The sequence below is a fragment of the Mastigoproctus giganteus genome, chromosome 2 (assembly GCF_048544385.1).
Source record: "Mastigoproctus giganteus isolate SK-2022 chromosome 2, ASM4854438v1, whole genome shotgun sequence".
In the NCBI taxonomy this organism is placed as follows: domain Eukaryota; kingdom Metazoa; phylum Arthropoda; class Arachnida; order Uropygi; family Thelyphonidae; genus Mastigoproctus; species Mastigoproctus giganteus.
In genome coordinates this window covers 136,372,068-136,396,642 of record NC_143576.1, presented here as the reverse complement: position 1 = coordinate 136,396,642, position 24,575 = coordinate 136,372,068, and the positions used below count along the sequence as shown (strand labels likewise).

General features: G+C 37.2%; 1 protein-coding gene across 1 annotated transcript; it reads right to left on the bottom strand.

The window, feature by feature from the left end:
• On the bottom strand, positions 1–22,644 carry HLH3B (Helix loop helix protein 3B). Its single transcript, XM_090389553.1, has 2 exons — positions 22,456–22,644; positions 1–1,501 (listed from the first exon to the last, which is right to left on the bottom strand). Exon 2 carries the CDS (start codon positions 1,452–1,454, stop codon positions 549–551), a length of 906 nt encoding a protein of 301 aa, XP_090245679.1. The 5' UTR covers positions 1,455–1,501; positions 22,456–22,644; the 3' UTR covers positions 1–548.
• Positions 22,645–24,575: the final 1,931 nt, after the last annotated feature.

The window sequence follows — 24,575 nt, the reverse complement described above, 5'->3', positions numbered from 1 at the left end:
ATAGACCTTTAACAGGGTTACGAGCACTGATTTGATTCTCTTCGCCCACATTGCAAAGGTCAGAAAATTTATTTCATTGAAGCATCTTATGCAAAATCTTAAGTCTGCAATCTGACTGTTGGTTGTAAATCTTAAAAGTTGATTTATGTCAGTTAACATGTGACGCGCGTATTTAGAAATGACTGGAAAAAAAGAAATACTCTACAGTATACAAGTCAACATCATGTTTCCTTGTAAGTTCCTTTCCAACAATTAATCAAGAGGGCACACACACACGCACGCACACACACACACACACACACACACACACACACACACACACATGCAAAGTGCTGTAGGGAAGTTTTTGTATATACAATATAACAACCAGCCGTGTTAGTGGAAATTCTGATTCACATCTCAACACTCGCATGAGTAAACGCTGTCTATGTATTCCTAGTCCAGAATACTGTACAGAGGATATCAATATACATTGTTTGGTGTTCACAAATAGAGATATTTGACATTGTTTTCATACGGTACCCGAATTGATCATCTCATTAATCAAGTCAAAAGAGTCTTTCTTCACCTCCATCGCTGTTACTTGATACGCTGCTCAGACTAGATGCTGGAGAACTAACCTCTGATACAGGGTCATGACCTTCCTCCGCACAGGTGCCCGGCTCCACCTTCACTGTGTCCCTCAGCTCCTCAAGCTCCCGCCCGGCTGTCTCTGGAATACACTGTTGGGATGGCTGTGTGTCTCGATCTCCCTCTGCCTCCTCTTGTGTTTCGTGTTCCTTCCGTTGATAATCGACTATGAATAGCAGAAGTTGTATATACTTAATGGCAAGTCGAAGTATTTCGTTCTTACTGAGTTTCTTATCTGGTGGGTGGGCTGGGACCACCCTCCGCAGTTCGGCGAACGCTCCGTTCACATTTTGCTGCCTCCACCGCTCTCTGCTGTTGGTAAATATACGTCTGACGAGTTTTCTTGGGCCCTCGACGGTAGTAGTGCTCTCCACGGGTGGGGGGCGCCGGCGTAATACACGACGGCCGGAGAAAAGTAGCGGTTGGGAGCCGAGAACGACAGGCGCCATCGCCTCCTGCCCGATGGGAAGTGACCGAACTGTCGACAACGTCAGGGGTGGTTCCCAGGAGTGCAACTGATCAGACCTCGCGCGTTCATTCGGCTGCAGAAGCTGTCCGTTCGGGATCGACCTGTCATCGCCCGGTGCCATTACGATACACGGATTTGTCCACGGATCTGCGAGTTCATCCCCCGGAGAGATGAACGCATCGTCGCCGTCTCCTATCGATAGGGGTCCTCCACTGCTAGAAGCCTGAGAAAATGGCGTTGCACTGTCGGAGAAGCAGTCGTAGTCGGACCCTGAATCGGTAGGATCTGATGTTTCAGCTTCGGGATCATGAGAAGATGACGGAGAGTCGAGTGGGATGCCGTCAACTGATTCCATAACAACAGGAAAAACCTTGAGCTTTTAACAAACTGAATAGTTGTGACCTAAAAAGAAACAATGCACGAATATAAGACCATCAGGCAATTACGCACACATATACATATAAATTTGGAAATGCAATTGAAGTAACGTATTATCAAGTTCATCAAGTCGAATCATTAATTTAAAGCATCACCATTTCTTTTAAAGAAGTTTCCACTGTCTGTTTATAGGTAACAAACCTTCGAAATTCAAAATAGCCATAAAGAAAAGTAAAGAAATGTGAATATAAATCCCTTTAGGTGATCCAAAAAGGCATACGGAGCCTGTAAAATGATGCGTATTAAAACGTGAAAGGACACTAACTATTCTCACTAGACAGCTTTAGCAGTCACATTTTGTGTATGTAAAATACCTGTATATAAAGTCATATGAATATGGATACTCGGTATAAAATTCTGTCAAAATGCATTGAAATAAATAATGATAAAATCATTAGAGCCTTCATAAATCCTTCAAACACTGGAATATTTAAAGAATCTTAAATTAAAGTTTCCTACATAGAGTCCGATATATACTATATTGCCAAAAAAAGTAAGACACCTCTATATTTGAAAGAACCTTTTTTAAATACAATATTTAATAAATATCGCCCTACCTTTGGCTTTAATTACACACTGTAGCCAACTCAGTAGACTCGGAACCAATTTTTGTTAACAGGATGCCGTTCCTCCTTCAACACAGAGGTAAATTCGACTGTTGACTGCGGTAGTGTTGGCCTGGCACAAAGCCGATCTTCCAACTCATTCCAAAGGTGTTAAGTGGGGTTAAGGTAGGGATCACAGCAAACCAAATAAATATTTTGCACTTCCATATTTTCAAAGAAAGTCACTGTAGGCAGTGTAGTATGATATGGTGCATTGTTATAATAAACAGAAAAGGACTCTTTCCATATTGCTGCCACAGTGTAAGGAGAGCGGGATTGTGCAGAATATCACTGTACCGCATGGCATTCATTGTTCCAGCAACTACAACAAATGGTTCAGCCTCCAACCCACTAGGTAATAACCCCCAGACGGCGACAACGCCTTCACCAAACTTTACAGTTAGAAGGACATACTCTGGTAAATAACGCCTTCGGGCATCCGCCAGATCCAAATGTGGCCATTATATCTGAAAAACCGAGTAACATGATTCGTCACTGCAAACACAGTTTTCCAACTTTCCAGGCACCAGCTGCGATCGGTTGTGCACCAGGCAAGTCGACGCTGTGCATTACATTCTAAGATGGTGGGGTTTATGCGCTCCAAGACTTCAGTATAGTTCCGATGCAATGAGGCGCCTTGCGTACAGTCTGTACTAATATTACCTGAGGCCACATTACCTGTGGCCTTACTGAATTCCTGATTAAGAGTATTTGATGAGGACCAGGGCTAGATCTAGGCATAAGCCAAATTAGCCATGGCTTAGGATCTCGATATCTGAGGGTAGGGGGAGGAGTTTCCCCGTTTCTTTTTTGACAAGATTTATGATAAAGGACATGTTCACATGCTTTAGCTTAGGACCTCATCCGGCCCTAAGTCCGGGCCTATTGAAGACTAACAGGATCTAGATACCATTCTTCTGAGCCCTCTCCTGTATTTTTCTGTCAATTTCTGCGGTCCTGAACGTAAACTGGCTGTAGCACGTTAATCTGTCCATTTCGCGATCGCGTCAGCCGCTGTTGATCTGGGATGTTTCAGTTTTGTTACAATGACACGAACAGATTGATTGTTAATATGGCTTCCTATGATGACTTCCCGTTGGAAGTCGCTTAGTCAGTGCTGTAGTCGTAAAATTAGCAGAAGGTATACTCTGCGAATGTTACGTTTGTAGAAAGTATACTGTGCTTATTAATCGAATTCCGGAGGATATACGGCGTCTACCCGTATATATACACACAAGTTTTTCAAAAATCAGAAGGTATATGCTATTCGCCTAAAAAAAATCCAGAGGATATTCGGCGTGTACCCTCCACTACAGCTCTGCGCTTAGTTCGATGCCGTTAGCAAGCTAATTATGAGAGGTCTTTGGCTAACCCAAATCCCAGGAGGAGTGTCCGTATACTTTTGTCAATATATTGTATATCTTAAGAAATTGTTGTTATTTGGTTTTAGGAGCATCAGCGACTAAAGCCATATTGCTCCGTGTATACTGTCTGTAAATTGTGTGTGTTCGATTTTCTGTTTGCTGGACGAAAAACCCTAGTTTCCGGGAGAAAAAATCATGCTACCCTCTCCTGAAACCGACTAACTTAGCCACGTTGTGAAAAAAGGTCCATACAAATTCCTCACGTCATCGACGGGACTCGAACTCAGGTCTTTGTTTTTTCCACCAAGTGTGGTGAGGACGGCGATTCTACCAATTGTGCTACCCACGAGGGCTTATAACTTAAGCAATAACACTTTTCGCCAAGTTATAAAAGAACTCAGATTTGCTTTGTGAAACTTGGAGAACAGAATAGACAACACAAAACCCTTTTACCGTTTTTAATTCAACAGCTGTGGCATAATAGTAACCCAGTGACAGCAAAGTTACCATGCCTTTGTTGTCCTCTTCAGCTATTAGTTAATGTTATGAGCGTGCGTGTGAGCATGACATCATATAAGGTTTTGAGACAATGCCCTTCTGTAAGTTTTAGAGAATAAATTTGTATTTTAATAATATGGATTAAACTGTGCCATTTCTAAAAAACGTTTAAGGAGTTTCTGTATCCTTGTAGAATTTGTGGTAGCCCAATGAGTTTATTCTGATGTTTTATTCGCATCTACTCAAACACACAGGTTGCCATCAAAACGCACGCTTGTGTTCTTCATCGCACCCATTAATGTTTTAGCAAATTTCTGAAAGTATCTGCAATTAAACTGTCTGTTTAAAATTAAAACGAAATTGCTGGCAGTATAAAGCACAATTCCAGATTTTATGAATAGCTTATGATGAAAACATTTTTTTTTTAATACACTAGCGGTGATTTTAAAAGCGTATAGTTCAAAGGTATTTCAATCATTATATTTAGCCCGACTAATTCAATCTAGCGTACCTTGAAGTTTCCAGCTACTCATTTATATTGTTCTCGGCAAACTTTCCGGAAATCGTTAAAAGAGGGTGTTTTCAATACCATACTACATTGTTTCCTTATACGAAATAATATTAAATAGTTGGACATCAGTTAATGGTACAATATTTTAAGTTAATTAAAAGTAAATCGAGGCATAATGAATACGTCTGTGACATTTTTACTAAGTATTTAATTTGTTTTGAGTTACACTGGCTTTTTTCACAGCAACCGCCCCGCACTGAACTGAAAGAAAAAATAAAAAAAAAAAAGCACCATTAGACTGATGGGTATAGATGATGTAGATAGTTATTTTATCAAGAAATGTATCACTGTATATCAGGCGTACCCCTCCTCCCACCTTTTTTCCAGAAGAGGAAACGAAGAGTTACTTGAAACAGCTTTGTATGCTGAATGACTTGGTAGATTACACTGATCTGCATCAGTTTCCTCTCTGAAATAATTTCGACAGATTCTCGTAGGAAATATGTGCAAAAACTCAGATATGTGCTTAAAAAGTTCTCATCATCCTCAGTTTTCAAATCTCGTAGATTAATGACCGAAAACCAAGACCTGTAGAAGCGGTATTAAAATCACGGCGAAAGCCACTGTCACAGCTTGTGAGAAAAGCCTATAAACTAATTTTGGATGTAAGGTCGGAGATAAAGATAAAGTATGGGCTCCAAAGATTTCCTGTAGCTCATGTTCAAGGATAGTAACAGGCTGTGTTAGAAGTAGTCGTAAATCGATGCCTTTTACCGTTCCGGTGATATGGCGGGAACTTCGAGACCACATAAACGATTCTTACTTTTGCATGACCAATATTTCTGGTGTTTCTGGGAAATCCAAGCATAAAGTAGAGCATACCAACATACCTACCGCTCTAAGGCAGGTTCCTCACGATGATACAATGCTAGTGCCAAAGCCACCAGAAACTTATGGACTTGGCTCTGATTCAGGATTGGAAAAGGAATCTCCAGAAGATGCAGAACCCAGAAGAGATCTCGAGTACATATCCAAACTTTTCAACTCTTAATACTGCAAAGCAGCATTTAATCACTCAGGCAGAATTAAACGATATGGTTAGAGATTTGGACATCTCCAAAACCAAGGCTTAATTACTAGGATCACGGCTTCAGCAGTAGAATCTTATTGAAAAGGGTGTCAAGGTTTTATAGGAAGAGGCAATCTAACATAACGACCTATTACTTCACGGATGGTACTTTGGTTTATTGTAACAATGTCCAGGAATTAATGAAAGAGTTATATCTGGAGCACGTCCCCGAGCAGTGGAAGCTTTTCATTGATTCATCTAAGGACAGTTTGAAAGCAGTTTTTCTACATAATGGAAATAAGTATCCATCTATACCATTGGCCCATGCAGTTCACATGAAGGAAACGTGCGAGAACCTACAGGTTCTTTTTTTAAAAAATATGTTATCAAGAATACAAATGGAATATCTGTGCAGACCTAAAAGTGGTAGCTTTGCAAGGTGGATACACTAAACACTGCTGCTTTTTATACGAGTGGGATAGCTGAGCGAAGAACTACAGGGTAAAAAAAAAAAAAAAAAAATGGCAGACCGTTCGGAAACTACACCAGGCCAGAAAGTGTAGCACATCCTCCTTTGGTGGATAAGTCAAACTATATTTAATACACATCAAGCTAGGTTTAATAAAAATATTTGTGGAAGCGATGGACAAAAAAGGGAGAAGGATTTTCCTGTTTGAGGCAAAAGTTTCCTCGAATCAGTGAGGTCAAGATAAAAGAGGGAATTTTTGCGAGTACTCAAATCAAACTGCTATTCGAAGATGAGGAATTTTCCAAAAAAATTAAATGCTACAGAAATAAGAGTCTGGAAGGCATTCGAAAACGTCTGCCAGAACTTTCTAGGCAATGAGAAATCACAAAATTACAGTGAAATTTAGGATGAGCTAATTTAGCGTACAGAGAGTTTGGATGCAACATGTGGTTAAAGCTTTATTTCCTACATTACCATTTAGACTTTTTTCCTGAAAACTTGGGAGTAGTCTTCGATGAACACGGTGAAAGGTTCCACCAAGATATTTCTCAAATGAAAAAAGATACCAGGGAAAACGGAATCCAAATATGTTGGCAGACTATCGTTGGAATCTCGTATAGGAGATAGCAATGGACGATTATAAAAGGAAAAAAAAAATTAGAAAATAAGCGTTTTGTTATCAGATAAACATATTTGTAGATGGAATAAGGTTAATAGACCCATTCTTCAATATTCAGTGCTGTATGTAAGATTTACTTAAAATATATGAAATCTTTTTTACTAGAAACTTAGAAAAAAAAAGATATCAAACTTTGTCCAATAAAATGTTTGATGTCACCTTTTAAATTCATTACGAGTTGAGGATCATAATATTAGCAGTCATATTTCGAGCATGTTCAAATAATATACTACTTTGATAAACTCAACTCTCGAGGCACGTTACAACGACTACATCAGAAAATGTCGAATTGGATCCAGTGTGGTAGCTGCAAATGTTGGTACCACGAATATTGTGTTGGAACAAACGGGAAATGTTTTAGTTACGAGAGATGTATAGAATCGAAATAAATTTTTAAAATTATTTCCTAGTTTTGATTTGTTATAGTTCATCCATGTTAAATGGGTGCTTTATCCTTCATAGACAAATATGAATTTGTGGACGACGTATTTATAAGAAGAATCTTTATTGCAACGCTTAGAATGATAATTTACATAATTAGTTGTAACAGCCCTTCACAGCACAGTGGCCAGGGGTTAACTGCAGAGACATTATTGCCTCAAGAACCAAAATACATAAATAAATAATAGAAATGATAAATAAGTGCAAAAAAAAAAAATTACAGAAAAACAGAGAAATGACTTTAGTGTATTTCTACATATATAGAACATTAAGTGAGTGTACAGTCATTTGCTTCAAAATATCTACTATAAGGGAGGCGCCTCCGTAGCCAGGTGGGAAGGAGCAGCAGTGCGTATCACATGCTTCTTGATTAGACCGGGGTTCGAGCCCGTCACCACCAAATACGGAGGATGCGGAAAGGTCAAGGAATGACCACCGCATATCCCGGAGCAATATGGCCTTAGTTGCTAATGCTCCTAAAAATAAAATAACAATAACAAACAAACTACTATAAGGATATACACTGAAGTGCATAAATATGTACATAGTTTAAGAATATACCAAAGAATATTAAGAATATTCTTTGGGTTAAGAATATACATTGCTCAAAACTCAAATTATAATAGTAGTAGCCTTGGCCACCCCACTGAGTATTCCTTTCTTATATTGTCTATCACGACAGAACTTATTGAAGTCAACATCTAGGTCCTGGACACGAGATTGCATCTGCTGAGGAAGAAACCGGTCCGGCAGATGAAGGCGTCTTTGCAGCCTATATAACTGGGGGATTGCTCGTAGACGTGCCGGTGGGATCCTCCATGCACAGTTTTCCCAGAAGGAGGGGGAGTAGATGAGACCGGTCATGAGTTTGACTGTTGTGACGAGCCTTCTTTCATTAATGAGCGACTTTTTTTTTTTTTTTAGGAGCATTAGCAACTAAGGTCATATTGCTCCGGGGATATGCGGTGGTCATTCCCTTCGGTCATTCCTTTCCGCATGCATCCTCCGTATTTGGTGGTCATGGGCTCGAACCCCGGTCTAATCAAGAAGCGTGTGATACGCACTGCTGCCCCTACCCACCTGGCTACGGAGGCGTCAGAGTGACTTGAGTCTGGGCATGTTAAATTATACTTCTTTCTATGTTACTATATTGATCCACCTTATCCATGTCACAAAATGCAAGTGATCTCCTTTACTTGATAATGCCGGATGACATTACCGTTTTCTAACATATATGTATATATATATATATATTTTTTTTTTTTTTTTTTTTTTTCTTAATAACATTGACAACTAGGTGATTCACTTTTACCATAATAACTTCAAAAAGATGCCAGTCTTAGATTGACTCCGTGTTTGGATCAAAGTATAAAAGTGAATCGAGCTTTCTCTTTATACGTAGTCTATTTCTCTTTAGTTTATTTCCGATGTAAACAAGTGGAAGCTTCTCTCGCTCCTGAAGGCAGCCACCTTATACGCTTAAATAGCCACCAAGGATGTGGCTATTTAAGCGTATAGTGTAATGTGCAAGCGTGGTGTCCCATCTCCACTTCTGATCACTGGTCGGTTCGAAATGAGTTTGACAAAATCTTGAACGTTTTAATCTATACCAGGGACATCCAGCACTGGTTAAATGAAAACTAAGGTGAAAAGATGAAGCGATCCGAGAAACGAAAACAACTGGTTAGGCTTTGTATCACTGAGACTTCAGTAAAGTCTCAGTGATACAAAGTGTCTACCGAAATTAAACATTGTGAAGTCACTTTACAATGTTTAATTTCGGTAGACAGATAAGGACTGTTCAGAAAGATAGTTGGTCACCAATTTGAAACTTTAAAAAATATATACATGTATATTGATTTAAGAAAGAGAAGGTTTTTTAATAAATCGTTTTAAAGTGAACAGTAAAAATATTGTCCTCTCTCTCATTAAAAATCTTACGTAGCTCAGATTGAAAAACCTATGTTGTAAATAAATGAATTCATTAAATAATAGTTCAGCGATATAGTTTGTTCGATTATCGTAAGAAGGAGGCAAATAACTGCGAGGCTGCAGATCCCACAATGCACTGCAAAAATCTCTTTAGTGACATTAAGAATTGCTGCAAGACCAAATTATCCAATAATGTTCGTACTGTCACATACTGCAATTTGCCCAAATTTACTTCAACTAACTTTCATGCTCATTTAAAGAGATTGCGATCTACTTGTACTAAAATCCCAGTTGGTTTTTCGTGTTTTAGTAATGCGAGTGTGTGGTTGACTTCAAGTATTGATTTTAAATTTAATTCCCACGACTGTGCTTAAACCTTTTCGCATAAATGATAATGTGAGAGGAAAATAAGAGGTATAAAAATTTTAAAACAAACAAAAATCCAAAAGCCCATATTTGTCAAGAACCGTTAAATATACAAACCATCCTTCTCAAATGTCAAATGATTACTTCAGAAATTCAAGAAATGAAACCTACAGAAATTCAAGGCATACAACCCAGAAAATAAAGAAATGCAACCTACAGAAAATAAAGAAATGCCATCTACAGAAATTAAAGAAATATGACCCACACATATTCAAAAAATGCGACCTATAGAAATTCAAGTCTAATTTCAACAAGTATCTTCTGTCTTCTTAGCCTCCAACATACTGCTCTATGCTCTAACCCATACACGGTACTACAAAATCGCAGGTTTCTATACCTTTCGTCTTTGGGATTAGTATTAGTTTTAGTATTAGCCATGTGATGCAAGGAACCCCTAGGTTTTCCTGCACCAGCCAAAAAAATTAATTAATTAAAATAACAATAATAAATAAATCATAAAATAAACTACTTATTTGCTATCAATCCTGAAGTATTTGTCTATTTAGCAGACCTTTGAATTTTCGAAAACTATTAGCCTCACCCACCTATGGGTGAGGCTAATAGTTTGCGAGTTAACTTATTCCAGTAATTAATAAGTATTTTATTCAAATTCATTATCTAAACTTGTATTCTATATTATCATAGAAAAGGTACCTCTAATGCTGACCGATCTAGATATCGAGAGTTTCGCATTTTATATTATATATAAGGTTTATACATAAATATAAATTGGGCACAAGGCAGGGCCGAGCTCAGAGGCAAGGAGCCATCCTTCCACTGTCACTGCAGTTACATTTTCTATGCAATACCAAAATCATTAAAGAAAACAAACGCAACCAATATCAGAATAACACAACGAGGAACAAAAATAAATTGAATCTAAGATACATTCAATACAAATTGAGATGTCATGAGCGGAAAAGAAACTTTATCTCGTTTTTCTTTTAATTTTCCTTAACGCTTATCGTTTCCAAAGTATGTCGGTAATGATGGGTAGTGAACTTCTATGCTGAATATCCTTCCTGAAGCAGACTTTTGATGACCTGCGAAAATAGTTCCAAAAGTAGCTTACTCAGATAAAGAAAACTGCAACAAATAATGCAGTTCATCAATATCTGTTGCAGTTTGCAAGAATTCTTATAGATAGTACAATAGTGTTTAATTATGTAAATCATTATTTGGTTACCACGTTTAATTTACATTTTTAGTTAACTCTGATAAGGATGCACCATCCGCTTGCGTTTTTTTTTTTTTGTTTTTGTTTTTTTTTTTCGTGTTCTTTTGCACTCCTCCACTCTCGTTCTTTGATACGGTTTTCCTTGTTCAAATTTAAGTAAGTGAATTTCATTTTTCGTCTTTTTTGTGTGCTCTATGTTTAGTTGTTTAATATTTTATTATGTGTTATTTTAACTTTTGTCTTACTTCTTAATTGTAATTAGCGAATTATGTTGGATATTTGCTTTTCCAATCGACAAGATTAGCTTACCATAACAGAAATGTAAAGGTAAACTGCAGCCATTATCAATCTATTGCAGGATGGAAGCCTCCTCAACAATTCATGCCTCCGTAGCCGAGTGGTCAGAAGCGGGAATGCAGTGACGTACGCTCTTTGAGTTAGACCTGGGTTCAAGCCCCTGAGTGCTAAATACGGTCGATCTGCTAACTACACTGGACCAGTGTGGCAGATTATGGTCCATTTCTCTCAACATGAATCGTTGAGGAGGTTTCCATCCTGCAGTGGATTTGATAATGGCAACAGTTCACCTTTAACAGAAATGTGTTCGGGAATTTCCATAATGCCGATGCCTCCGTGAAGAAGTATTCATTTTTGTTCCTATAATTTTCTTTTATGTTGTTCTTCTTCTTGGTGGGTGTCTGTATTCTCCCATTAGATTTGTGCAGAGGGTGATTTCCTTGCATGTTTCCAAATGCCATACTTCCCTGGGTGAGTGCAGGCCATGTTTGTCCATTCCGATATTTTATTTAAATTTATTTTTCCTTAGGTATTTGATTTTTTAATTTCTTTTCTTGTATGCATTTAGTATCTCTTCAGAATTATACTTTGCAGTTTGCAGCAATTCTTATACGTGATACAATAGTGTTTAAGTATGTAAATCACTAACATTATTACATTCCATAACGAATTTTACGATTAACACGTTTGCAGGTCACTTCCAAATCTGTGACTTTTTTTATCCTTGAAATTATTTTATGATTAAGCGAATATAAACAAAACTGACCACGACTATTGGAAGATATCCGCCTTGTTAGATTACCTTAGGTCAGTACACTCCAAATTTAAAACAACTAGGAAGGCTCCCGGTGTTCTGTCTGTGATTTAAAGGGGCTTTGATAGTAAGGAGAGGAACGTCATTATTTCTTTTTACAAAGAGATGGTTAGACAGCAATTTTAAAATTGTATTAAGGTCTGGAGGAAACACCTAAAAGAAGACATAGAATTTCTACAGAGGATTCAGAGAAGAGAGACCAAATTGTTAATGAACGCAAAGCCATACACATATGAAGAACTGCTTAGAAGGTGTGGACTGCAAAGTTTGACAACTAACATCTAAGGGGAGATCTAACTGAGGTGTATAAGACACTGAAGGGATTGAGTGAAATGAATGAGGAGGGTCTGTTTTCCTTTGTGGGTTAGACACCAACCACTGAACATGAATGTAAAATCTCAGGAAATGACCTCATAAAATTCATCTGTAGGCAGTGCGTTGTCGAACATTGGCAAAAGTTGCCACCAATACGGTGGAGGTAAGTCAGACTACTTTAAAGCAGAGCTGGATGATTACCTAATGGGAGTGGAACAATTCCTTTTATTTCAGTTATTATTATCAATTTTGGCTGATGCAGAAAAAAACTTCATTCCCTCGAATCATTCGGGCTACTAATACTAAATGGGATGAATAACCTTGATATCATTTGCAAAAGTAACCAATCCTATTTCATCATCGATAGCTCCACTCTGCATAAGAGTTAATTAAAGCACCTTAATTTACTAATAAGTGCAGAGGTAGGAAAAACGAATCAAAAGCGTCATTTAAGTCAATATAAGCAATATTTATTTGCAGCTAGATACTGTTTTAAATCAAAGGTCAATAATTTGGAAATAATTTGGAAATGTTGATAGTCTTCAAAATATTGAAGAATACACTATATAGAACCACTTCAATTAATTTGGCAAGTGAACGCAGCCGAGTGGTCATCAGCAACAAACTACGTTTTGGCATTCATATTTATTATAAACTCCTCTGGCCTGGTGGTCATGCCAGAGTATTAACAAGAACACTTATTTAATAAAGCCTATGAATTAGCCAATAATTTATTGGAAGGATACGATCACTCCTTTTAAAAAAATGGAATAATAAAGGATTTTCCCAATTCATAAGGAAAAAAACCGACCCTGAAAGTTACTGGAATAAAATGCAGCAAGAAACAATAAAAACTGTTTCTACGGAAAAACTGGTATCCTGTCAGGATTCACATTGAAAACAATGTTCATAATCAGAGTCTACCTTAAAAATGCGTAAATAATCGATATTACTCATAGATCCAATATCATGTTATACTACGCTAAGCTATAGGTTAATAATGTATATCTATACATTAAAAAAAATTTCTTCCTAGTGATATTTATTCGAGCCAATGGGAGAAGAGGGCGAGGCAATTATGTCACTACAAATGCAATTAATTATTGAAAACTGCCTCCATAACGTTCACCAACCTCGTGCATGTGATTCTCTGTCTAACGTTTGACGTTCCATTGTAACGTTTTTTTTTGTATATTAGTGAATATTGTAAATATTTTAAATATTTGTATAGTTTATAAATATTTCAGTGAAATATTTTAGTCCTGCTCTTTCGTATGCAACAATATTCCTCATGTATTATGGAACCCGAATCAAAAGGCCTTTGCCTAAGTGACATAGGTAAATACAGGTAAATAATTACATATTGATATTGGCTGAAGTCCAGGATAGTATACACCGGCAGGTAGTTCGATGAAAGCGAGAAAGACTGCGATAATTGACAGGTGAAGGCGCTTCCCTCTTCTCATTGTTTTGTGTCGTCGAGGTGGGGGGGGGGGACTTAGCTTAGGTAGGGTGTTTATCATTCCATCCCGCTGTTTTAAAATGTGAAAACGAGTTTCCGATTTAAAAACAGCAGCAAATGTGGGGAAAAACACCCTAAGCATATCAACCTAGAATGGGCGGGGAAAGCGGTGACATCTGCCAATCACTGCTTTGTTCCTGTCCGTCAAAATTTGTCAATCACTGTTTTCCCACTGTTGTGCTTGACGCCATGTTAGAGGGTGTACACCGTTTTGGATTTTACCGTGATATTTATTTGACCTTGAGAATGCTGCGCACTACAATGCACAGGTAAATAATTACATACGTCATTTCCTGATTAGATATCGACCAGTGCGTTTCGACAGGTGTGTCTTTTACGTAGAAAAGATTTGACTTACTCCGTATGCCTCTACATTTTACATAGAAAAGCGTGCGCGGGGGTGAGCGAGCAAAGCCCCCTAGTAACTATTATAGTCAACAATTTCAGCCAAACGGATAATGATATATTTCTTTCTTTCTTCCACTCATTCTCTTTAAGCTCGTTAGCATGTTTTGACCAAATTTTCGTAAAATACGTTTAAAAATAACAAAAAGAATATTGGAAGGAAATATTCTTTCTTTTCTGAATATTTCCATGGCAGGTCTATTTATCATAGGAGTAATACCATTGTAGGACTATTTATTTACAGGTAGTGCTAGTATTGACTAGTTACGTGGATTTGTTCTCTCATTAAATCACTAGTTTTAAATCCCTCAAAGTTTCTGAACTACAACTACCCTTCTAGCGATTTATTTGTAGGCTGAACCTCGACACAAAATCAGGAGCAGATCCAAGGAATACAGAAATCCATAATCCTTACTTTTTAATTTCTGAGAACAAAGCGGAGGAGAAATTGTTGAAGTTAAACATTAGAAAGGCACCTGGGGTGGATGGGATCTATCCAGTTGTATTAAAGGAGGCGGCAAAGCAACTAAGCAAACCCTTAGCCATAATTATGAGAGAATCCTTGGACTCAGGGGAGGTCCCCACGGACTGGAGATGTGCAAATGTGTCCCCAATTCACAAAGAGGGATCGAAGTGACACGAGTAATTACAGACCAGTTATTTTAACATCTGTTCCGGGTAAAATAATGGAGTCACTGGTTAAAGATGCATTACAGTATCATCTAGACAAGACTACAGCAATAATTCAGACACAGCATGGGTTTGTTAAGGGAAAGTCTTGTCTGACAAATTTGATTGGTTATTATGATGTGGTTACAAAGAAACTGGATGCAAAAAATAATTTTGATATCATATACTTGGATTTCAGGAAAGCTTTTGACACTGTTGCGCATGGAAGACTATTGTACAAATTGGAGCAGAATGGTATTAAGGGTAAGTTGCTACAATGGATAAAAGGATGGTTGAGTGTGAGAAGACAGAGGGTGGTAATCAATGGGTGCTGCTCTTCGTGGATTAATGTTATTAGTGGAGTCCAACAGGGTTCGGTGTTGGGTCCACTGCTGTTTTGTATATTTATCAATGATATTGATGAAGGTATATCAGGCTTAGTATTGAAGTTTGCAGATGGTACAAAGGTTGGCAAGGTTGTTAATGACAGTAATGGCAGTGTGTTACTGCAACAGGATCTAGAAAATATGGGCAGATGGGCTGAGAAGTGGCAAGTGAAGTTTAACATTGAAAAATGCAAAGTACTGCATATGGGTAGAAGTAACCCCAGAGAAACGTCAACTGTGTGGTATTACACTTAAGGTGGTAGAAAACGAAAAAGACCTGGGAGTAATTGCGCAGTCAGATATGAAGTTTTCTGAGAAATGCAGACAGGCTGCCAGGGCATGTCATGGGGTGTTATCAATGATATACAGGAATTTTGCTAGCAGGGAAAAGGAGGTAATTGTCCCTTTGTATAAGGCAATGGTCAGGCCACGCCTTGAGTACTGCGTGCAGGTCTGGAGGGTTCATTTTAGGAAGGATGTAGATTTGCTTGAGCGTATACAGAGAAGGGCAACAAGATTGATGAGGGGAATGAAGGGATCCTCTTACCAGGAGAGGCTTAAGTTCTGCAAATTGCAGCAGCTGGAGACTAGGCACCTGCGAGGTTGAGTACGCTGAATTCTGATGAGATTCTTCCACTTGTTCTGATTACGAGCCTAAGGGGGCATAAATTGAAATTGAGGAAGGACAGATGTAGAATAGATGTGTGGAAATTTTCCTTTAGGCAGCGGGTGGTTAATTGCTGGAACAAACTTCCATCTGGCGTTGTGGAAGTTGATAGGTTGAATAAATTTAAGGAGGAACTGGACAGGCATTTGGAGGGAATGGTGTAATTTTTTTTTTTTTTTTTTTTTGGCTGATGCTGCATAAGCTCATAGACTTGTTTTCTTGCATCACATGCCACTACTACTGCTACTTTGTGTTTTGTCTGCGTTTGTATTTGTATGTACAGTATCACGAATTTTTTGTCTTTTCCCCTTCACCCCTTTATTTGTTAAACCTGCTGTGAGTAATCATACCGCTGTGTCATTCCATCACATCTCAACGCCTCGAGGTAACTGAGCAGGATATTTGTTCCGTCAGGCAATTGCCGGCCTCCGAAGTGGCTACGGCACCATTTCCGACCAACTCATTTCAGCGCAAGGAGAAGAAACAGTTTCCCGTCTAGAATGAAATATTTATTTGCTAAGAGGAAGTGAGCACACTGTACATTTCTTGATCACCTCTGTATTCATTTCTGGACCTACGTAGTCCTTTCTGGACTACGTAGTCAACTGCTTTCACTTAAATTCATAAAGCGTGTTAATTACAAGTAAGTCTTGCAAATGTAAGCGAAAGCAGTTTAGATAACGAGTGAGACGGAAGAGTATGCCTGAATTATAACTCTGTTCTAAAGATCTCTTTGCCAAACACGTTCTTCGGCCCACATGTTATTATTAAATTGCCAAAGAGGAATTTTTTTTTTTTTTTTTTTGTTAATTGTTGGGCATCGGCTTCTGTGGCCATAATGCACGTCCCAAGGTTTATGCAGTACTCTGATCCAAGCCGGAGGCGGGATTCGAACCCGTGACCTTTGGGTTGCCAGGCAGGCAGGCAGGCACTTTACCCACCCGGGCTAGCGTACTTCAAGTATGCTAGCCCTGTCGGCAAAGAGGAAATTAATTAATTAAAAAAAAAGGTAATGCTTTCTTTATTCAACGGCACGAACCAGTAGGTCAAAAGAATTTACACTTAATCATTTTGACAATGAATAACAATTGTTAACGTATTTAGCAGCCATGCAAGCTTGAACCACTCATACATGTGTTCTTTCATACCCTAGCGCTGGACCACCCGTGTACTACTTTCTCAAAAAATTCGCCTATTCGTGTGGGTTGTTTCCGTTTGCTAGACGAAAAACCGGAGTTTCTGGGAGAAAAAATCATGCTACCCTCGCCTGAGACCGACTAACTCAGCCCAGAAAAATTGCTCTCGTCATCGACGGGACTCGAAGTCTAGTCTTTTTCACTCCGGGTGAGGGAGGACGCGATTCTACCAACTGTGCTACCCAACGAGGGCTTTATCAGGGTTAAAGTCTAAGTTGGAGATGATATAACGGCTGATGGTTAATGACAGTACTCAAGGGATGTTACTGCAACAAGATTTGGAATAATTAGGCCGATGGGCTGAGAAGTGGCAATTGAAGTTTAACGTTGACAAATGCAAGGTACTGAACACGGGTAGCAGCAATCCAAGAAAAATGTTCTTGTTTATACTCCGGCAGGACCACCAGGTCATAGAAGCTTACATTAATTGTTTTGACAATGAATACAATCATTAACCGTATTTAAAAGTCACGCGAGCTTGAACCACTGTCCACTCAAAGCACGTGTGCTTCTGCAGCCTCGCTCCTGACCAAACGGTTACATTAGGCCGTGCATACTGTGTGACACAACACTGTGGGTAGTAGAGAATGAAAAAGACTTTGGGGTAATTGTGTGCTCAGATATGAAGTTCTCTGAGCAGTGCAGACAGACTGCTAGTACTGCTCATGTGGTTTTGTCAATGATATATACAGGAAATTTGCCAACAGTGACAAGAAGGTGATTATCCCATTATATAAGGGAATGATTAGGCTACATTGCGTACTGCATGTAGGGCTGAAAGCCTCATTCTAGGAGTGATGCAGAGAAGGGCAACGAGATTAGTTAGGGGAAGAAAACGGTAATCTTACCAAGAAAGACTTCAATTCTGCAAATTGCAGTGTCTTGAAACTGGGCACCTGCCAGGAGATCTGATTGGGCTGTTTAAGGCTTTTTAAGGGATTAAAGTACGCTAACTGCATCGTTGTCTAATTACATCAGACAACATGACAGGACATACAGTAAGTTTAAATTGAGGAAGGATGTTTGTGGCATAGTTGTACGGAAATTTCTTTCAGCCAGCGGGCAGTTGATTGTTGTAACAAATTACTAGCCGGTATTGAATTTATGGAAGAACTAGACAAATTATTAGAGGGGATAGGTAGGTGAGGTGGGAAGTGTTTTACTTTCTTTTTTTTTTGTTGATGTTTATAAGTTTTTTTCCTTGCATCATTTGCCACTACGAATACAACTACTATTAATAATACTAAATAGATGGCCAGAAGGAAAGTGGTAGCCGCAACTCAGCAAAATATTAATATTTTAAAAAGATCTGCAGGGCAGCATTATATTTTTGTTATTTATTATTTTTATTTATTTATTTATTCTCTGTTAAGTACAAACATCGGTCATGACAGAGTGTTCATGTGGTGCCTGCAATGTATTTCTGTGGCGTTTTCTCAATAAATTTGAGAAAATAAATAGATTTTTTTAATTTCTGTTATTAGCGTTATACAGTTTTTAATCATTTTTAATCGGTATATAAGAAAATTGCGTCAATAGTGGCAATCATTCCAGTTTGTTTTTAGAAAAAACATAATAGTGATACAATTTGATATATTTGGGTTAGATAAATACAAAATTAATTCAAAAAAAATAACGGCAATTTATTTGAAGCTAAAATTTTGGTCGTTAAATAATAATATTCATAAACCTTTGGTAACTACTTTATTTCCACACCTGGAGAGAGTAATGTTTTATAAAGATAGCGTTTCCCTTACAAAACAGTACCAAGATTGAGCGGTGCTCACTAATTTGGTTTTTAAATACTTAAATGGTAAAATTATCGCATTGCTACTTGGGTTTAAAGTCCATTTCACCCCACAACTCAAAGAAAATCAAGGGAATGAGAGCTTGCACTTGAAAGGAATGGTGGAGCTTGCACTTGAAAGGAATGGTGGAGCTTGCACTTGAAAGGAATGGTGGAGCTTGCACTTGAAAGGAATGGTGGAGCATGCACAATCACCACGGTTTAAGAAAGTGTGAACCAAAGTTCCTACAAGTAAAGTTTTATGTGATTGTTCTAGTCCTGTAACTACTGATTTTATAAAGAGAAATGAAGAAATAAGTAAACTACCGTTTATTGTAATCTCTTTGAAAATTTAGTCAAGTCTGAGAAAAAAAAGACATGGTATGTTGAATCGTTTGTTGTTGTTTAAAAATGCTATGATGCACGTGTTTCGTAAACTACTGACATCATTTGTGAAACTAAAATATGAAAATTAGAAAGTCTTCCTAATAGCGCTGATTTGATTCATTCAGATATTTTGGCTACTTAAAACAATGAATTTCAAAAATGTTGAGCGATGGATTTGGTGATATCTGGTTAGACACGTAAATTAAAGAAGCGCATCCAGCCACATTTCACGAATTGCTTGAAAGGAATGAAAATGCGTATACAAAAATGAATCTGGTTTGATTAAAATATGAATTTTCTGTTTATAATCTGGAACAGCCACAAATGATCAGAAGAGTTTACGAAATAGAGACAGAGACAAGAATATTACCATATTTCGTATTATCGTGGAATTTGAACGAACGGGATGGGCAACCATATACTTGACCACTCTGCTTTGGTCATGAATCACTTTTCCAGAAAACAGCCATTTAAAAAGAAAAATCACGTCATGGAACTGCCGAATGAGAAAAGATATATAATGTATTTAAAAATGTTTGGAAACTGGGTGCAGAAAACATTTGAATGCAAAATTTGAATTGAGTTTTTTGTTATTATTTTTTATTGATTCTGTTTATGATTCATTTTTCTGTATGGCCAGTGGGCACAAATACTTGTCTCTACACATAATTAAACTAATACATAAGTTCTTATGATATTAAACACATCAACAGTGTCGAAGAAAATCGGTATATTCGCCACTAGTACAGCAAAATGCTAGAGAGAGAGAGAGAGAGAGAGAGAGAGAGAGAGAGAGAGAGAGAGAGAGAGAGAGAGAGAGAGAGAGAGAGGCTTTAAACAAATTCAGTTAATATAATTAAGGAGCAGACTCAGTATTTAAATTATGACTCTATAAAGTAGTAAAATCATAGTAAAATCATGACACATGATGAGTGCAGGACAAAGATTTCATTGCATTTACAGCTACTTCCAAGTATGCAATTCTCTTCATACAAATGTGCTGGTTCTGTAGGTTTTGTCTTCACATAGCAGTTCACTACTAATTTCTAAGGTGTCAAAGAGATTAAGAGTATTGTAAGGGAGAACATATTAGCCAGGTGGGAAGGAGCAGCAGTGCGCAGCACACGCTTCTTGATTAGACCGGGGTTCGAGCCCGTCACCACCAAATACGGAGGATGCGGAAAGGTCAGGGAATGACCACCGCATCTCCCGGAGCAATATGGCCTTAGTTGCTAATGCTCCTAAAAACCAAATAACAAAACCACAGACCAGTGTTGACGTCAGCTGTATCCAGCTTCCCTGTCAGTAGTTTTGCGAACATTAGGATATTTCTTTTGACAATAGTGTATTTCCAATGTGTAACTTCGGGTGCTGTGGATAGGATACTTTCACAGATAGTGAAAAGATTTCTTACTGTTTCGCTTAGCCAGTCTAGGATTCAGTATTCATGGCCGATGAAGTTATTCGGATATATGACTGTAGTAGTGCTGATGCCCAAATGACGGATGCAACAGAGCAACTGGATAAATACACCTTTGCACGTACTAAGTGCCTAATTTTGTAGGATTCCACTAATTCTTACGGTGTATTCCAAAGAGCAGCGAGAATTTTCTTCTCAGACGTCTTGAAGCAATATTTGAATGTAAGGTGTTCATCCCAAATGACTTCAAGATTACAGCGTTGGCATTCTAAGTTACTGAATAGTAACTGAATGGTTACCGTTCCGTAACCATTCAGTTACTATTAGACTCTGCTTGTCATTGTTCTTGTATTGGAGAAAGAGATGTGTGCTGTGTTCGAGGTACAGTATTTGGAGTCCAATACTATAAAGATAATATGAGAGAGTAGCTATTTGTTGCTGGAAATTTTGTGAAATAATACTAGCTATGTAATGTTTGAATATATGAACAGCTTAGGGTTATCCGCGTACGAGAAGAATTCACGGGGAGCAGCAAATCAATGGCGATTGTGAGAAGTGCAGATTAACTAATATATATATATGTATCTTGGTATATTAGTCGTGGGAAACAAATGACGCTGCTTAAGTGTTGCTCAGAGCACTGCCAGTAGGTTTCCTATAATTATGAAGTGCTTTTCAATAATGGTTAAGAGAGCCGAGATGGAAATTCTGTCGTAAGCATACAGAATCTCCCAGATGGGAGATTCTGTGTGCTTACGACATCGAGAAAAATCAAATCCATTTGGATGTTTGTCATACAAGGCTTTTTGGAACTGAAAAAAAAAAAAAAAAAAGAGAAAGCACAAGGTTTCTAGGAGGTTTATTGTTGATTTCTTTGGAAGACACTTCTGTAAGTACGGTGGTCTATGGCCGAAACAGTGTTTGTCTCCTTAAGATTGTTGTACTTAAATATCCTTTTAAGTATTATGTACCGTATATATTTATTGGTCTGTAATCATTTGGTGAGTTTAGTTTATTTTTTGGAATTGATTTTTTAAAGTACTCTTTCTAGATTGTTGAAATTTTGCAGATGCAGATTTCGTCAAAAATATGCATTAGTATGAAAATTTCATTAAAAATATGCAATATATATATATATATATATATATATATATATATATATATATATATATATATATATATATATATATATATATATATATATATATATATACATTTCATATAAAATTGCATATAATTGCATATAATGGTGTGCAATTCATGTGTATAATATTTATATCAATTATACAATGTAAATACACGTGCTTTGCTTTAGGCCACTGTAGTAGCATGATCAAACAATAAGTAGTCCCGTGTACAGTAAGTAGTACACGCATTTAAGTTGACAGTGGTTCTGGTCACATTACTGCTAAATACGTCGATGTTCTTGTATTCTCTCTCTCTCTATCTCTCTTTTACACTGCTCTACCCCTACGTGGCCGTCCCGGAGTATAAACAGAAAATTTATTTATGTAGTAATAATTATATTATTCAAAACATATATATATATATATATATAAAAAAAAAAAAAATATATATATATATATATATATATATATATATATATATATATATATATATATATCAGAAGACACTTCTGATACAAATATTGCTTTTTCGGGATGACTTTTAAAGTGCATTTTCTATAAATCCATTGGTGGCGATTACGATATTTAGAGATTTAAAGAAACTGCAGCTTTAAATAAAGTTTGATATTATAATCAAGAGATTTTTTTTTTTTTTTTTTTTGAAAATGGAATTTGGCGGAATGAAATAGGCAGCAAGTTAATATCTACGCCTTCGTAGTTAATATTAATCTGCAGTAATAAAAAAGAAACACTTACTTTTTTTACGAAACAGTTAGTATCATGGCAACTTCAATGCACACTTAAGCAGATATTCTATTAAGAGTAGCCCAAATCCGAGAGTACTAACTTTTCTTTCATCGTCACACTTTTCTTCCTCTACGTGTCATAATAATTGTAAGCGTTCGAAACAAGTGTGATCTTTGACGTTCGTCTTTGGTGGTAAAACAAAGTGTCACTATAGTACCATATGAACAATTCGACAGTATTGCAGTCCAGTAGGCGTAGAAGGTGTTTAACATCAACGAAGCTGATACGTTGCTGTTTAATATTTACATACAAGAACCCAATCAAAACGCGCACGCTTAACTTCCGCAAGTCTGGCGGGCCGCAGCGGATTGGCTAGAAGAATGCATTGAAGTATCAGCTCAGACGATGGTCACTGAGCAATACACACACACACACACACACGCGCACACGCAAAATATTAACAGAAGTGTTACTAAATCAAACACAAAATAACGTCGCATTCGCATTCGATGCTTAACTAAGAGAGAGAGAGAGAGAGAGAGAGAGAGAGAGAGAGAGAGAGAGAGAGAGACTGCAAATTCCGACCTCTTTATTTTTATTTTATTTATGATTTTTTTTTCTTTATTGTTCTGAAAATCTTTAAATTTTTAAGTACTGTACATCATTGCATGGTGTAACAATGTTGGTACAAGTATCTAACTCTCATTGAGGAAGATACCATGCAAATCGGCATATATCAATAAAATTAAGCTTTAAAACGCAAGCATACGAATTTATTTATTTATATATCCGCAGTTATTTATTTTTATATTCTTTCTTTTTGCAAAAACTCTTGAAAACGTCTTGCTCGTAAACGTACATCCACATATAGCTAATAATAATAAGAATAAATAATAATAATATGCATATGTGACTAAAGTAACAAACTTAATTCAGGTAATGATTAGAACAAATCAAAAAATATATTTTAAACCTAAAATTGCCTCTAACTTTAATAGGATGTGGAATTTATATATTAAATGCGAGCTTATATTTATGTGACGACATGGTGCATTTTTATCAGATATCTCTTGAAGTAATTGCACAAGGCTCAACCTATCCGAGCCGGAAAAGCAAAAGTACAGTAGTACACGCATTTGAATTGTCTGAATCCACATGACCGCTAAATACATACATTCAAAGATAATATTAATTGTCAAATGACTAGTTGTAAACTCCTCTGACCTATGTGGCTCCGTCAGAGTATTTATAGGTTTTTCTTATGAAAATAGTATTTTCAACAGACATTTCAATTTACTGATGATTAACTGGTCTCTCATAACGAATTTTATTGATTTCGAGAACAGGCTAATGAAGACTCCTTTCCCATCTTCCTTCAGTTTTTCTTTCGTTATTTAAATCCCTTCTTTTGAAATATATAAGTGATCTTAATTTTTGAATCACGGTTCTTTTCAGCTGGCTTTTTCGGCTCTTTTACAACTGGATTTACAACCATCCACCTGCATATCCACATTGTAATCTTAACACCGCAGCGTTGAAAAAATGATCTTAAATTCATCATGCGACAAATTATAACTCACCATTAGATAAGATGTACAACGATGTCTGCTGTAATTATTATAGAAAAAAAAAGAAAAAAAAAGTAACGCCTCTTCCGAAATCCAGTGGACAATCGTAATTTCGTTTTGTTGCAGATGCGTAGCTACAAATTCAGTCCCTCCCCGCTTCCCTACACAACTGCCTAGTTCTGTTTTTAACACTACGGTAAAAGGAATGAAGGAATCCACAAATAAAAATTATAAATACATGAATACTATATAATCGGGACCACCGACTAGTTAGGAATATTTTACTCAATGGCGAACCTCGCAGTATGGTAGTTTCGCTTCTGTAATTTGTTAATTTTGCCAAATAAAGACCCCTTGAATGCCAACTTTCATTATCCGAAAAGTTTCCTTTCAAAAATAGGATTTCTTGCATCTGAAAAAGGATGATATACGAGTATCATTATCAATTAATTGAAAACTTCATCTTTCTTATTTAAAAGCGTTGTTTCAATAAGTTATTTTATACAAATTGCATTCCGCTGGGAAAGTTGAATGAAAAACTCATTTAATTAATGAGTTTTT